This window comes from Pangasianodon hypophthalmus, chromosome 15, assembly GCF_027358585.1.
Source record: "Pangasianodon hypophthalmus isolate fPanHyp1 chromosome 15, fPanHyp1.pri, whole genome shotgun sequence".
Classification (NCBI taxonomy): domain Eukaryota; kingdom Metazoa; phylum Chordata; class Actinopteri; order Siluriformes; family Pangasiidae; genus Pangasianodon; species Pangasianodon hypophthalmus.
The window spans coordinates 21,119,510-21,136,099 of NC_069724.1; the positions used below are offsets into that span (position 1 = coordinate 21,119,510).

At 39.0% G+C, this 16,590-nt stretch overlaps 1 protein-coding gene across 5 annotated transcripts in view; it reads right to left on the reverse strand.

The window, feature by feature from the left end:
• Nucleotides 1-16,590, reverse strand: part of kiaa1328 (KIAA1328 ortholog) — a 46,666-nt gene that overhangs the window by 29,004 nt on the left and 1,072 nt on the right. For 2 of the 5 annotated variants that reach the window (XM_053240013.1, XM_053240012.1), the window contains exons 2-10: nt 16,343-16,381; nt 15,674-15,888; nt 15,495-15,595; nt 14,265-14,380; nt 9,733-9,857; nt 8,392-8,933; nt 8,238-8,321; nt 7,894-8,006; nt 7,645-7,765 (exon numbers count right to left, since the gene is read on the reverse strand). In XM_053240013.1, coding sequence (XP_053095988.1) covers nt 7,645-7,765; nt 7,894-8,006; nt 8,238-8,321; nt 8,392-8,933; nt 9,733-9,857; nt 14,265-14,380; nt 15,495-15,595; nt 15,674-15,888; nt 16,343-16,381 — 1,456 coding nt within the window. Of the gene's footprint in view, nt 1-7,644; nt 7,766-7,893; nt 8,007-8,237; nt 8,322-8,391; nt 8,934-9,732; nt 9,858-14,264; nt 14,381-15,494; nt 15,596-15,673; nt 15,889-16,342; nt 16,434-16,590 lie in introns of all 5 variants that reach the window. The other 3 variants (XM_026929172.3, XM_026929171.3, XM_034311046.2) reach the window with 3 other exon arrangements.

The following is a 16,590-nucleotide window of genomic DNA, read 5'->3' on the forward strand; positions in this document are numbered from 1 at the left end:
AAAAAAAAAAAAAAAAAGTGTAACAATGTGTGTTACAAAGCTAACACATACCTCAGAAATGTTACATATGATTAATGCTAATCATTCTGTTGAATACCAGTGAATGGGAAAGTCTGGGGTATTGAAACAAAGAAACTGTGCACGTGGAGAGAATGTGAATGAGATTTTGCCTTCCTCAGAAGAGAGAATGCATAAATAAAATAAACAAAGATTAGGCTAAATGAGATTCCACGTGTCAGTCAGGGGGTTTGGTAAATTATTCAGTAAGAACAGAGTCAGATGATTACACGACACCACGACACGTATTAAACATGAATTCTTAGAGAACACTCTTATGATGTTCATATAATTGTCAGTTAATCTTAAGCAGCATAAATTTACATCATTGTTTGTGGATAAAAAAAAAAAAAGAAAACCAAGCACCTATGTTAATCATGTCTCATATCAGCACTACTCTGCTGAAAGAGATAACTACATTACTACATTCTCAAGGGTGGACAAATCATAAATTCATTAGCAACCCACCGGGAAAATAAAAGCTCTAGTATGCTTGTGCAGTCTCATGTTTGTCTGGAAACTAACTGACTAGGTGAAAAAATAGTGAGCTAATTAGCAATTAAAGTGCATTTCTACAGAAAATATCAGTAACCAGAAAGCACAAAGTTCTCCTGAAGACTTTCCTGTGGTGGAAAACGTACTGACTTGTACAAAGCACTGACACTGGAGACTCCTTCTGTAAAAGTTAACCAATCAACTCCTTATACAAAACTTCACCATGTCAACATTTTTCTTTGTTAGATAACAATAGTTGGGGCGCAACAGAAAAGCGTTCACCCTATAATCCTGAGATGGCATGTTCAAATCTTGGGAGTCAAAGAGAGCAAAATTAGCTGTGCTCTCACAGTGACACTAGGCAATCATGGGCATTTGTGAGCTCATGCATGCGGAAGTGGGTGGATAGCGCTTTTCCCCGAGTGTGTCAAGCCGCCCCCTGACGTTGCATGGCTTCACGTGCCTCTGAGGAAGCGCACGATACCCTTCGTCCTCCCTGGCTGGTAGCTGTCGCGTGACAGGGGAGCGCTGCCTGATGGGTGGGAATTAGCCATGACTAAAAGGGAGAAAATCTGTTTTTGTTATTTTAACATTAGTTTTTGGTTACGTAGAGCCTCTTCCATCCATGTTCCTGTTATTTAGCTGTTGCTATAAAAAACAATTAATACACATTAATATAAACCTGTGATTTGAATGACACTTCTGTCAGAGCTGTTCTGACCAATCAGATTAGAGAGTTTATGTATCGCTTTGCCATATTTCTGCCCACAGTTGAATACACACGATGGTTTAAGATATTGTTGGGCCACAAGATACGCATCACAATATTGAAGCCTATAGACAACCATTTACAAAAATAAACTTGCTGAATATAAAGCAACATTAGAGAATGCAATCAGCTACTTATTGCTACGTAGCTTTAATATGAGAATGTGTCACCACTGCTTGCTGATACAAGGCTCTCTATGCCTGGTCTAAATCTTACTTTTAAACAGTTAGTCAGTGATCTTGTCCAGAAGATACCTTTTCTGTAATTTATCACCATAAAGATAACAATCTCACCTACATTAAGATATACACTTACATTTTGTCTTTCCATAAATAGATCGCCAATTAAATTGAAAAAACACTAGCATTCTCTCATATATCTACATTTAGGGAAACTATAGTGAGAATACAAGTGAGTGCCAAAAAGGAGGGGGGTGGCGGGTAGAGTAGGACTTTGGCCACGTTCCCTCTCGAAATGTGAGAATTTGCATTTTTATGTGTTGATTTATTTAACGGACAGGCCTCTCAAACAGCCATCCATCAACAGACGACATTGCCGGTATGAATAATGCATCACTTACCGCCGGTCACAATCTATAACAAGGCAAGAGGGGTATAGTTTGAGCAGGGAGGGGTTGGGAAGTCAGGGTTAGGAGGATATCGCTGGAAAGAATGCTAATGTCTCTGGCAGCCATATCTTCCAAACCCTTTCACTGCTTTTCATAAGAGGCACTGGGAAGTGAACATGAGATATTGATGTCACTTAAGAGACAGTCCTGCTAATCCAAAACCCTATAGGTTTATCAGTGTAGACGACTGGAAATCGTTCATCCAAACGCTCTAATTCGGAGAGACGCTGTGATGGGGTTTCAGCTCTGCTCCAGTAAAGCCAAACAAAAGAGTGTTTATTAGCTTCCTCGTCCTCAGACCCAGTTATTTTACCATTCTCATTAAAAATGTCCGAAACGCTTGAGTGCTCCTTTCATTTGGAGGCCAAATAGTAATAAAAAAAAAAAAAATGCAAAAATGCATGTCAATTTCATCCTAATCAACAGAAAGCAAAAAGAGAGTGCAGAGAAAGTAAGTGCAGAGCCTATAGGCAGGAAAACTCTCATTACACACTCACTATCGAGACCACACTCAGTCTTTTCACCAAGATAAAATTACTGGACTTTTCTTCTGTGAAAAGGCCCAAATATAGTTCAGCTATGAACAATAAAATGCTCCGTCCAACATACTCAAAAATCACCCAAAAGACTTATTCTTCTGAATAAAAAATTAGAAAGCTCTAAAATTCTGTATTATAGGCTTTGTGATTAATCTCCTCTTTAAACTGTCGTGAAATACTGAGGGGGTGTGGACGTGAGCACTACTACAATGTAGACGTGACCTAACTGACAATGCTGTCTGACAGATTTCATCGATTAGTGATCAAGTTGGCAATAATAGCTGGTTGCTATGTAAGGAATAAAACATGATGAGGTGTGATGTTACAGTAAAAAGATCAACGATGTTTGAATACAAGTCAGACAAGACAAGACAGAGTGATGCGGCATGACAGTTACATGAGTTACTGTTATCACCCTGAAGTTTATTAATTGCCAAGTGTCTCAATTGTTTTTTTATCCCTAAGTGTTTTATTCCTCTTATACCACAGCAATTTGTCCATGCTAATGATTTTTTTAACCTGTTAAACAATGACATGTACACTTTATCTATTTTCTCAACGCGGTTGAAAGCTCGAATCTGATTGGTCAGAAGGTGTGCGTTATTTTTGGCTTGGAAAGTAGTTCCAGCTGTAACATGAACAATAAGTTCATATTTATATTAATATTTATGTGATCATTCTAATACACTTTTTTTTCTATAGTAACAGCTCATACGCAGTGACTTGTACACCAGAAACTCAACATAATCTAAGATTAATAATAAACAGACTTTACAAACGTGCTGTTTAACTAAGTATAACGCATAATCATTGAGATGTGGTGATGTTTTTCTATTGGGAGACATTTATTTAGCAATTATTGAAGGAGTCTTGGTTATAAGTGCTTGGTTATAAGTCAAAGTTTCCCAGTTCAGGAAAGCCAGGACTGAGAAATTTCTCGGTAGAATGACAGGCTGCGTTTTTGAGAGAGAGAGAGAGAGAGAGAGAGAGAGAGAGGCTGGTGAGTGACTGTTTATCGCAGCTATAGAGTAGGTGAGAACAGGAACTAACTTGTCTTTCTGATGTTCCGTAACATTAAGTCTACCTATAAGCTGTTAAAATGCATGACGTGTTGCTCATTAATTAATTCAACATTGTAACTGTTGGTGAATTGCAGTAGTACAAGTGGAACAACACACTCCAGACCGAAAATAATGCGCTTCAAGGTGCACAATGGGTGATTTAGCTTGCAGCTGGAACCAGTGTCCGTGCTGCTACTGTGGAAAATAATCAACGCCTTCTGACCAATTGGATTTGAGAATTCAGCAGCACTGTGGTGTAAAGATTAGATAAAACAATACATGATAACAGTGTAGTTTCAACAGCAAATGTAATTTATGATGGCTTATCGTGTTCATAAAGCAAAATCTATCCCACTGTATATAGCCTATAACTATATATAACCAACATTAACCAGATCGCTGGCTTTTGTACAAAATGATCAGAAAACATTGGCATCTTTGGCTTTGGGATCACTACAGATTTACAGTAACCTCTAACTTTTAATTTTAATGGCAGTTGCAGATGCACTCATACAAATCTGAAGTTAGATTTCCTTTTTTTTATTCGAATTAAACAAGTGTTTACGCATTTAATAATATTAAAAAACATTAAATATTAAATTGTAGCAATTCAGTTCAAATGCATGCACTATTAACTAACTTCAAAGCTAATTATAATTCATTTTAATAGCACTATTTAAAATATTCATTAATTCACATCAACACTAATTCATTAAAAGCCTATTAATTCAGTTAATAAGTGAGTTGTAGCTAGGACTCCTTGTTCTTTTCCCTGTACAAACCTCTGCAAAACAAAACCCTTAAAATGACAAGCTTCATCGATTCCCTCAAATCAGATTCACAATTAAATAATGCAAAAGAAGCCCCAGGACGGTGGACTACAATAAAATATTTATTGACCATAAATAAACTTACTTTCCACACAGCTTGTTAGCTTAAGCACCGTCATGTCGATAGAATCTGAACCCTCATCAGGATTAGACTACTTTGATATTAAAAAAGTCAAACTATTCAGCCTTGTCCATCTACTTTTCCTTCTAAATCAATTGGATAGTTGAAGCTTTTGGGTTTGAAGTTGGATTTTAGGTGGCATTTTCCCAATAGTCAGATCTTGCATATAGTGCACTCCTGGGTTTTAGATTCATTTCATTACAATGAAATGAGAATTTTAATGTGAAGCAGCCACTCGGGATTCATGGATCCCGCTGATCACGAAGGCACTATGCTTGTCTGCAAGATGAGGACAATGAGAATCCCCCTCCCAGCCAGCTTTCTTATTCTCTGGATATACCGTCCATATCATTCTCGGCCATATGCAAACGAGGCTGATTTATTGCTCGTCAATAACACAGGGGTCCAGTTATTAAAGAAAAGATTTGGGCTTCTGTTACCGTAAAATATTCACAATACATACTGCTGAAAGGAGAAGGCAATTAGCTTGCAAGACAGTACATTCATAAAATAGCGAGAACTCTTTACAAATGACTTACAAATATTTCACATTTTTCAGAGGATGCCGTACTAAGCGAGACGTACTTCGGCTCAGAGAGGGTGGGAAAAAAGAAAAAGAAAAAAAAAAAAAAAAAAAAGACATGCTGTCACATTAATTACCTTTCCACGTTAAAGGGAAACAGTAATGAATTTCCTTCCCTTTCTCCGAGTGTGTCTCATGCTAGTGTTCAGTGATTCATTCTCTGCCTCTCTCTTTCTCATTAAGCGGGGGGGAGGCTGTGCATTCGTGGCCCGGGCTGGAGAACTCTGTTCAATTACACCTGCTGCTGAGGCCTGCTATGCCAGCTAATGGGACTCAGCTTGGCTCCTGTCAGCCTGAGCGCTAGCCGGCAAAAATCTTCATTTAGTTCCTCTACTATCTCATACGCCGCATTCAGACTAAACCGCTTTTCCTGTTTTTTGTTTTCTTTCCTTCATCCATACATCACCCCATGTTCTTTTCAGTAGCATAAAAAAAGCTCCATCAGAGTAGCAACATTTCCCAAAACACAATTAATACGTTTACATGGCGCTTCACTCCCGCCTCTTTGCAGTGGGGAGAGGAGCCCTGCTGTGTTGTTCAGCCAGAATTGCTGCCTTTCCTCCTCTTTTCACTCAATCCAAAACCACGCTTGTTAAATTGCATTTATTCGGATGGGTCTTTTTATTGGACTTGTTGAGTGCTGCTCCTGTCAGACGCTGTGTTTTTTTTTTTTTGAATGTTAAAATAAAAACTGCTCTGCTGCTGAATGGCCAAAGTGACGAGCAGAAATGACATGAAATGAGTTGCTCATGCAAAAGCCACATTTCCACAATCTACAATCATGTATAAAGCAATATGTATGTTATTTCTGACACAGAGAAACAGAAATAAGGAAGGGAAATAAAACTACATTCTAGCTCTAAAATTTGTACTTAAAATTCCATGCTTACAGGGTCCAGGTAAGCAACTGACATGACTGAATGGTGATAACAACTTGCTGCACCATTAACAATGTGTTATGGCTATGAATAAGACAATTCAAAGCAGTTACATTTGTTTCACATTGGTGACCACTTTTGACTAGAGCCTTGGACTCTGAACAGATAAGATACATTTGTTCTCAATTTGACGCAAGCAGAATAAACACGTGCTTCTTTGACAATTCATATTTCAACATTCATTTTTCGCATTTAACTATTTCTTAAACCATGTCATCAGTTCCCTTTCACTAACCCTGTAGCTAGTCTTCGGTCAGATGAGCTGCCTTCAGCTAAATGATTTATCTGCTTGTGTCAAATTTGTACATTTATCAGCTCTACTACAGTATTTTTTCCAAGTACTCAGTTCAGTCCACTACTTTTCTGGGTCCACATCTGGAGCTGATGACCCCTGCACTAGCTTATTCCGCTATGCCAGTGCTCATTAACTACAAGTATGAGGCATCTATTTTAACAGACTTTCTTCTAATGTTAACCCTTGACTTGGCTTCAGTGTTATTCAATGTGAGAGAAAACGAGTGACTAGTCCTCAAAGCAACCGCTACTTCACACATTAAAAAAACTGAAAGCTTGTGCAACACAATAGTATCAGCTGCAATTCAAGGTTTGTACAAAACAGGGCTGTAAAACAGGGTTGCAAAAAGAAGCTGAAATAATTGTAGTGAAGCAACAAGTAAGCTAATTTGTTGCTCCCTGCTGTCCCGTAGGCTGGTTATTATTGGAACACAGAACACCAGCAGACACGTAAGACTGCATTTCCATTTCACAGTCATTTCAAAGTCACCACTCTAGGGAAAACGCTGTAATTTACTATTTACTCTTTTTCATTTGATGAGCCTTTACTAGATGAGTGTAAACTGCACATTGAATTTAAGACTACATTTTGAATGCAACTGAAAAGAAAAAGAAAAAGAAAAAAAAAATCAATTTCTCCAATATTTTAATACTGCCCAGTGCTCAGGTAGACAACTCAAATCAGTAGCCTATGCACCAGAAAAATTAAGATTACATGTCAGGGATATTAGGTCTTTTTTTTGTGTGTTGTTTTTAAAAGCATTGTTGCCCAGCAGACAAGTATGCTAGCAATCACTAGTGTTTTTTTTTCTCATCCAACAACCACAGAAGCGCAGATATGTGGAAAAACTGATGAAACTGAGCAAAATAATTTAGATAAGCCATTAGATAACTTATAACCTGATGGTTAAACACTGACCATAAATGTAGCTTTTATGTGCGAAGCGAACGAAGAGAACACTTGATGACTTGCTGACTTTTTGTCGAGCTTTTACTTGCCTGGTCTGGCTAATGGTTTTATGGTTTGTTCACCCTTGTAGTGAAGCAGGTTTCCTGTACATTAGTGAGTGCTAAATCAGACATCCTATAAGGTCAGATAGAGGAAAATAGCCTCATGGCATGCTAGTAGTGAAGCTCATTTAAAAATTGACAGCTTATTGGATCTGTCCGGTTATGTCACAAGCAGGATGAAGTATAAATATATAAACTATATGGTACAAAAGATTGTGACCCATTCTTTCAACCTCAATTTGGACTGCGTATAATATTTAAGGATTTAACCTGGAAAGGTGTTGGGTATGCAAGTTGCTTAAGACTAACTTAGCTTACTTTGATGACTTGGGGGTTCTGGGATGGCTGACGGGCAACGTCCGTTGCAGAGAAGATTTTTGGAAGTTCTGGGAATGCACAGGAGAGGTGGCCATATCCTTCTTAGCAACTGTGGAGAGATCTTCAAGAGAAAGGAGAAAAATAAGTTTCAACTGCAGCAATTTGAACATTCATTCGTATGAGCATTTGATAATTAAAAGTGTATGATCTCAATCTGTTTCTCTACACAAATGCATTCGCACATCCTACCATTTGAAAGTCTGGGTTCGGCTTGTTGAAGGTTGTGCTCCTGTGGTTGAATTTCATTTAAAGGCTGTCTGACACTTCCCTTCAAGGCCTGAAGACCTCCCTCTTTTCTTTCACTGCAGGATCAAATGAAGAACAAGTGAGAGAGATATTGAGAGATCTGTTTCTAGAAAAGACAGCCTGGTGGTACACAAGCTCCCTACTGCGCTCGCACACACACACACACACACACACACACACACACACACACACACATGCTGAAATCCCTACTGAAACAGCACCTGAATTTAGTCTTACAGTGTTACATAAGAGCTATTTTAAATGAATAGAAATTCAGTGCATATTACCTGTGTGGCTCTGCAGTGACACTGGTTTGAGGTGCTTCATTAAATCTGATTTCATTTAAGGACTGCTCTAATTCTTGCTGGAACCTGAAAGCAGAGGATGCTCTGTTACCAGAGAAAAAAGTGAAGACATTCAAATACTTTGAATTTGCCATACTTGCTGTGGTTGAGACGGGATTGTCTGAGCTCTTGGTTCTGTTTTAGCAGCCTCTCTTCTTGCTCAGCAAGTCGAGCCTGCAGCCTCTCTCTTTCCACCTCCAGCTGCTTCTTCTGAACCAGCAAACGCTGGCGCTTCTCCTCCCAATCCTCCCTGCCAATGTAGGGCACCGTCTCACTGGGCTCTGCGCAGCACCCGGTTCCATTTTTCAGTCCCAACTCGTGCCATGAGTCTCTCGGCTTGGTGGCATCATCGGCCACCTGATCCCTTTTAGAGCGTATATCATGTGCTGGCTCACTCCAACCACCGCCTGAACACTTGTGGACACCTGCTGTGTCTTCCTCATGGCTTCCTCTTTCATGCTCAATACAACATAAGGGCATGGAGGATGGCCCAGAACAGACGCCAGCTAAAAATGAGTGAGCACAACCTGCTGACCCGGTTCTTCCCGAATTACGGGGATCCAAATAAGATCCATCGAGAGCAGCACCTCTCCCTCTCCCACTATGGGCTCTGCTTAATGTTCTCTCACTGCTGGCTATCTGTGGAGAGAGGTGAGACAGGGAGATGGCCACTGACTTCATAATAATGCAGCATAAACCCACTGTACTGTAGGGAGCTGTTGAGAATGTGGTGGATGGATTATCTACCAGCATGTGCAGTAACCCAAGGTCATCCAAACAAGAGATAAACACTCAGGGCAAAGGGGAAGTGTCCGCCTCCTCGAGGACAGGAGTGGGCTGCTGACTAATTCAAGAGGAGGTCACGGAGCATGAAAACATGCATTACTCACAGCCAAGGTCAAAGGACAAACTACTTTTTTCTTACTACAGTGGTGTAAGAAGAGGAAGAAGAAGAAGAAGAAAAGAGGATAACAGAGTCGATGGTCTTGCTGTGCCAAGACTCTACTGCTCTAAATCTGCTGCTCAATATGATTTTAATGAGTCACTATAATGTGTTATAATGTGCTATTGTCCCATTTTCTAATTGTCTTGTAACCCATTATCAGCCTTCTAACTGTGTATATACAGTATGTACCAAAAATACTGACAAAAACCTACTTAAGGGGAGAAATTGCTTGAGAGTATTATGGGAAAATTGGACATACGTTTGAATAAAAGACATTTAAAAGAAAATTCTGTGGTTGTTTCATGAGCAGCAGTTAGAAAAGATGTGCTAGCTGGCTTCACATGGCTCGAGACACACATTAGATCTCACCCTCCCAGACTGGTCATGCAGTAGTGGGTGGGAACCGACTAGACTTGGAGGAAAATTGTATTTAAAATAATAATAATACCAAAATCCTAGGTGCTTCATATCACATTTGCACACACAGCTTACCTTGCAGTGGAAGTGTGAGTGATTCAGCTGGGAGATGGACTGGTTGAGTTTCTCCTGCTGCTGGGAAAGGTACTGCTGATAGAGTCCCAGCAGCTCCTGACACTCCTTGTACTGCTGCTGCAAGCCTGAAGCGCAGGTCAAGGGGCAATACACACTGAATAACTCCACTACTGTGCTCACTTCCAGCCACACAAACCAATCCACTTTCCTCCTGTGAGGTTTTGTCCACCAAACGTTGATAAGGAGAGACAAGTGCATAAATTACAAGGCACAAAGAAGAAAAAGGCAGGACTTTTGTTTACTTTTAGGACACACTGACTGTTTAGGGTGTGTAATACATTCAGGATTTGATCAGCCAAAAATAAGCCATGTATGAGAATTATAATTTATATATAATACATAATTTATTTCATTAAATCATTAAAGAATTAATGTGTAATATTGAAATCTTCCTATTAAAAAAATCCAATTGCTGTCCTGTAAACAACACATTAACTTATATCAATGACAAAAGGAGGCTATTATGGCTTGTGGCGAGAACACATCCATGATTGAATTTAAGCAGCCGGTGCTTTTGTGGCTTGGTGAAAAGTGCAGCGAGTGAGAAAAGGAGCAGAGAAACAGGCTCACTGCTGGGGGATGACACCAGTTTCTTCAAGGCGAAGGCTTCACAGACTCCTCCATCTGCGTATGGCTGGCCAGGGCAAGGCACAGTGCCAAGCTCGGAGACAGGAAGCTGGCACGCACACTGTAGCAGCTAGAACAGAACCGATGTGGAGCAGAACCGCTGTCACGCCGAGTGGGCCGTCTAATGACGGCGTGACATAGCCAGCTCAGCTTCTTTCCCTCTGTCACCAGCCCACACACACACGTGCAAATTCAGCTTTCAGTGGTTCTGCCTTTTAACTTTACAGCATATGTTTTATAAGCCTAAAGCCTCATGTATATTTAAACGCATTTACAGCTTAGAGCCTTGGTTCTCAAAGCTGAGTCTGTTTTCTTTTTTAACAGTGCTTGTGTAGATCCTCCAATACTACTGATGTAGTTGCTATAAATCAGTATAGTGTTGTTGTTGATTTCTCAAACCTTGACTGCTCAGAAGGTGTTCATTAATACATCATTATTTCTATGTAAAAGTTTATTCACAGCGACTTGTATAGCAGACACTTCACATAATCTAAACCTAATTATAAAACGATTAAAAATGTCTTGTTATTTGGCAAAGAGAACCATATACTCATGGATATGGTTAAGCCTTCTGTAAGGAGACCTTAATTTAACATTTATGGAAGGAGTCTCCAGTGTCAGCACTTTGTGACAGTCAATAAGTTCCCCACCATGGAAGTGTCTTCAGGACAGAGGAGGTTGAGCTTTGCGGCTTCTTAGTAACATGGCAAACTGCATTTTTTTCATCTTATTAAAAGCACAAGAGAGGCTGGTCAAGGAACGACTGTTTATAGCTATGATAATGTAAGCAATAACAGGAACGAACTTGTCTCACAGATATTATTACGTTATTACATGTAACTATTATCTACATAAACTATAAACACAAATTGCTGTGGTATAAGAGGAATAAAGAAACACTTTGGGATGTGCTGTTGTTGGAAAATAATCAACTGTGTGGTGCCAAGAGTAACTCCATTTTGTGTCGGGCCATGTCACATCACCCTGTTGTTGATCATTTTCCTAGAACAGCAAACCCTCAAGTGTTTTATTCCTTACTTTCTTAACTGAATTCAAGACATTTTACTCAAATCATATATTGTGACGTTAGTATTATAAGGTTCTATCTCCCATTCGTTCTTAACCCTGATACAACCTCATAATATTGAGGTATGGTATAGTACAGTACAGTTTAGTATAATATACATAATATAATATACATCTCCACATATTCTGAGCTGCACAGACATACAGCACTAGGAATAACTGACGACCCACAGACAACTGTCGACTTTTCTAATAGAGAATAAGCACAGCTCTCGTTTTAAAACAGGATGGAAAGCTGGTCTAGTGCACACAGCTCATCTCGTTAATGCGGCACGTCACATACACGCGCTATCCCACTTGCTGAAGAGTCTTTGGATTTTTCGATAGGCAGGTGGGGCGTAGACATGCACACTAACAGCAGGAACTCCAAACAACTGGAGCGAGTGGAGCGCGACTGATAAGATTCTCTCACACAGCGCACCGTACACCGTGGCAACTCCACCGGTCACCTGCCAATCGCACTGAGCTTCACGGGCCCGACATCAGGGGAGGAAAAAGCGCGGCCGATGGCGTCTCCTCCCCCGTCCAAAAACACACAGTTCGCATTCGATATTTCAGACAGGCACTGTCAACATGATTCACTCCCCTGTCAGCCTGCACAGAAATGAAATAATGAAATCCGCCTCAAGGTGGAACAAAATCCTGCTGAAGAGAATATTTTAACAGCTCAGTACCAAGCAAGCCGAGTCATCGAGTACATGTGTGTATGTGTGTGTGTGTCTGTGTGTGTGTGCATAAGCTGTGATACAAATTGATTAGCAGGACAGCTATATTTCACTTATTACAAAAATGTGGTTTGTCATTTCCAGTTATCAGAACGTGTGGAAAAGTAATTACTCATGAAGAACTTGAGTAATGGCTTTGTGATGGAAAGCTAATTCATGGGTTCTTGCCCCAAAGAACCAGAGAATCAACAAACTCATAACCAAGCAAACAAACTATTACAAAAGTGGTTTTAGTATTCCCATCCATCAATGCTATTCAAAGCACTGCCACCCAAACCTAAAGAAGATTAATGATATTGATGAATGCATTCTATTTCCCTTTTGTGTCTTCTATGGCGCTTGATGTAAATTTGTTTATAGCGGAACAAGGCGTCTCTCTCTATAATGGAATCTGGTGCTCAGATCCGTAGCGTAGGATGCCAAAGAAGAAGTGATAAAAATTCTAATTTCATTCTATGCATAAGCTTCAAATTTCATCCTACATCAGAGAATTTAATTTTTTTTTTTTTTTTTACACTTCAATCCAAAGATGAAGAATCCCCATGATAACGCTGGTCTTGGCAGATAAGACGGAGTTGATTGTTCTGGAGATTATTCGACACAAGTCTCCTTAAATGAGTTTGCCTTTCGCCTCCCCTTAACCTTTTCGAACAACCCGAAAAGCCAGCGTCTCTGCGGTGCCTTCAGACAGCCCATCACCACAGGAGACCCTCGTACAGTTTGTCTTAGAGTAAAATCTCTTTTTAATAGGGTTTGAGGTTTAGTGCAAATGCCAGGACGTGCAGCTAAAGTGCACTTAATTGAGTTGCGCGCTGCTAATTTCTGAGCTCTGGTGCCAGTAGGGCAATTTACCAGCCGGTGATTACCCCTCATATTTCATGTTGTTGAGCGAAATTGACGCTTCGGCATTCTTTGACCCACGTCAAAATGGCAAAATACGGTGGAGCTGCCAAATACTGGATGCTGTAAACTACTAGACTGAATGATGAGCTGTCATGGAGGTAAAAAAACGCCTGTGTATTCTCGCTAGTCCACGGTAATTTGAAAGAGGTAAACCGGTTAAAACAATGTGTAAACCTTATCCCAAACAAAAGTTTTAGCCTATCATACAACAGAGTATCACCAGCATCTTACACCAAACTCACTTATGCTTATATTTTATATTTAAAATATGGATAACATCCAGAAGATGAGTTTGGATTGTTGTCCTGGGTTTAAAATGCAGTTTTAGTAGAATGAAAATATAGAAAAGGGAGGGATTTTTGGTTAAACAACACTGCCCCCTGCTGTAAAGTAGGTATTGCGCACACACACACACACACACACACACACACACACACACACACACACACACACAAAAAGGGCTGTGAACTAACTCATATGTAAAAAATGTTTTTCCCCAAAAAATTTAAAAATTAAAAAAACAAACAAAAAAAAAAACACCTTCCTATCCATACATGACATAACCACACAATAAGTCAGATATGCGAACTTTCCATTAGGGAAAAACTAGGGTCAATTTTATTGCATTTCATTCAAGAGATGAGTTAGATTATGTACTTCAAGTTCTGTTTTAAAAGCAAAAATGTAGCTCGTACTGCTGAATTTTCATATTCCAACTGTTATGTTAGCACTGTAATTTACAAATCTAATCAAAGATGGTGACAAATATTCTGCTTCAATATCAAAAATTCGACTTCAGAATTCAGCAAAATTAGTTCAAAAGCAAAATTTGATGGTATCTTGTATTATATTTACTTTTAACTTAAAAAAAAAAAAAAAAAAAAGCCATTAGACGTCAACCATGCGTACAAAAAATGTTGCACCTTCTTTTGTACCTTGCTTCTTCTCTCTATTTCTACTACTGTGAAACACAAGACTTCGTTCTGTTCTGTTCTGTTCATTCTTATTTAATATGTTGCACTGCCCTCTAGTGTACACGTTGGCAAACGCCATGTAAAAGTCAGCAAATAAGCAGACAAGAGAAACTTCTACACTTCCAGCACTTACACAAACCTGGATAACAAAGGATACTTTCTCTTTCCTGTACGATGAGTTGATTCTGCTCTTCCAGCTGTTGGATCTTTTTCTCAAACGTCTCCTGTTCATCTTTGAGCCTCTGCACAGACTCCTCTTTCTCTTCACTTACTCTGCAGGGTGGACAAATCAGACACTTAGAAATACTTAGAAAAGAAAACACGTTCAAACTCATAGCATTAAATTAGAGTTATACTACCGCGCTGCAGAATGCTCGAATCTGATTGGTCAGATGTTGATTCATTTTCAATAAATGTAGCTCTGACGATATTTCAATTTGTATATTAATACCTCTAATACCTTATCACTTCTATACTCCACATAAACTGATTCAAAAACATGTAATCGTTGAGAATATGTTGATTTTATATCTATGGAAGGAGATTCAAGATGCATTTTTGTCTTATCAACTTCGAGAGAGAAAGAAAGAAAAAAAAAAAAAAAAAAAAAAAAAAAAAAAGAGTGGCTGGTGATGCAATGTTTATATTGTTTATAGCCGCTATAACATAAGCAATAACATATATAAATGGATAAAACGTACAGCATGTCATTCTTTAATTTAAAAAAATATCATCTGATAAATTATTGTAGTTAAACAGGAATAAAACACTTTGTGATGTGCTGTTACTGGAAAATAATCAACTTCATAATTAACCTCTGCATCGCACCAACTCGTCGTTTATTGTTTTACTGTAACAGCACACTCCATAGTGTTTTACACCTTAACTAACAGTGTGTTATGTTTAAAACTATTTCACCTTTTAATCCCTGAATTTTTTTTTTAATATTCTTTAAATCTGTCAGGAAAAACTATGACGTTTTTGAGATGGGGTCAAAACCTTACCAAACAAGCACATTAATTAGAGAAGCAAAAGGCATTTTAGATCAAACACTGTTTACGATGGTCTAGAAATATTCTCTGTTACAACAGTCCAAGTCTGTTAATTAGCTAATTAGCAGGGAAGACTGTGCAGAGCAGGAGTACTCCAAGATCAAGAGTAAGAAATTCATACATACATTCAGCGTGACGGGGGAAAATAAATCACACTTTTGCCCTCATTTCAAAGATATCACATGCACTAGGGTTATTTATCATAAGGATCCACTCATTTTATAATTGATGCCTTCTTGGTACTTCAATAACCATGCTTTTCGAGCAACGTGAATTCTCTGATCATGTTACACAGCCACAGAAATGGGAGAGATGCGTATGAGAAGCGTTTGTACTTTGCCAGCTCTTCAATCAGGTTGGCGATGCGACGCTTATCTTCTGGACAAAGGTCCTTCAACGAAGCCTTGCTCTTGACGTGCAATCTATGAGAGACGTCCTGTAAAAAGTAAAAAGAAGAAGGGTAAGTTCTCTTCCATCTGTTCCATCTGGGGGTGTAAAATAAATGCTTACACACCAGAGTCAGTGACGTTTCTGACTCCTGAGGTGGAGTTTTAGATTTGGACGAAAATCCTGAGATCTTCTGTAAAGATGTCTTCGCCACGGGTAAATCTGTTACTCGGCCCGGCGTTTTCCCAGTCCTCCCTTTGATGTCTAAGGCAGGTTTCCCTTTGGCCTTCCTTTCATTACTGATTTTGGACACAGACTTCAGTCCCATCTTTTGACTCATGCCTGAAAAAGGCAACAAAAGAGGAGTTTTAAAAAAATCAGATGAGTAAACGACAAATCTTAGCTCTTACTACCAGGAAAAAAGCTTATGCAAGATTGTGTAAGGAATAAAACACTTTATAGGAAAATAATCAACGACGGAGTGGGGTGATGTGGCCCGACACGAATCCGAGTTAAGGCTACGACCAAGAAGTTGATTATTTTTCTATAAGTGCACACCCCAAAGAGTGTTATGCCTCTTATATCACAGCAATTTGCCAGTGGTTGAAAGTATTAATTAAAAAAAGACACATTGTACACTTTATCCATTTATAGTTATGTATAATGTTGTGGAATGTTCTGTCATTAACATCAGAAAATCTCAATACTGCATAGACGAATTGTGAAAAGTAACCAGGTTCTCTCTTGTTCCAAAGCTTTTGGTTATTTTAATTAATTGTTTCATTTCATGTCTCACCTGGAGCATACACTACGGCTCGCTCGTCTTCTGAAGCTGCTCATGGTTAAGCAAGATTTTCTCTAGTTCTGTATTCAAAAGCAGTTTGTTGCTGTTGTGAAGATGGCAAGACATACAGATAAACATTTACATTTCTTTTTCTTTAGCTTATAACTTAAATATCATATTAATATACCAGTAATGGAATTTGCAGGGTGAACAAAATTCTGTTAAATGTGGAATAAATGATGTAAGTAACTAGAAATATT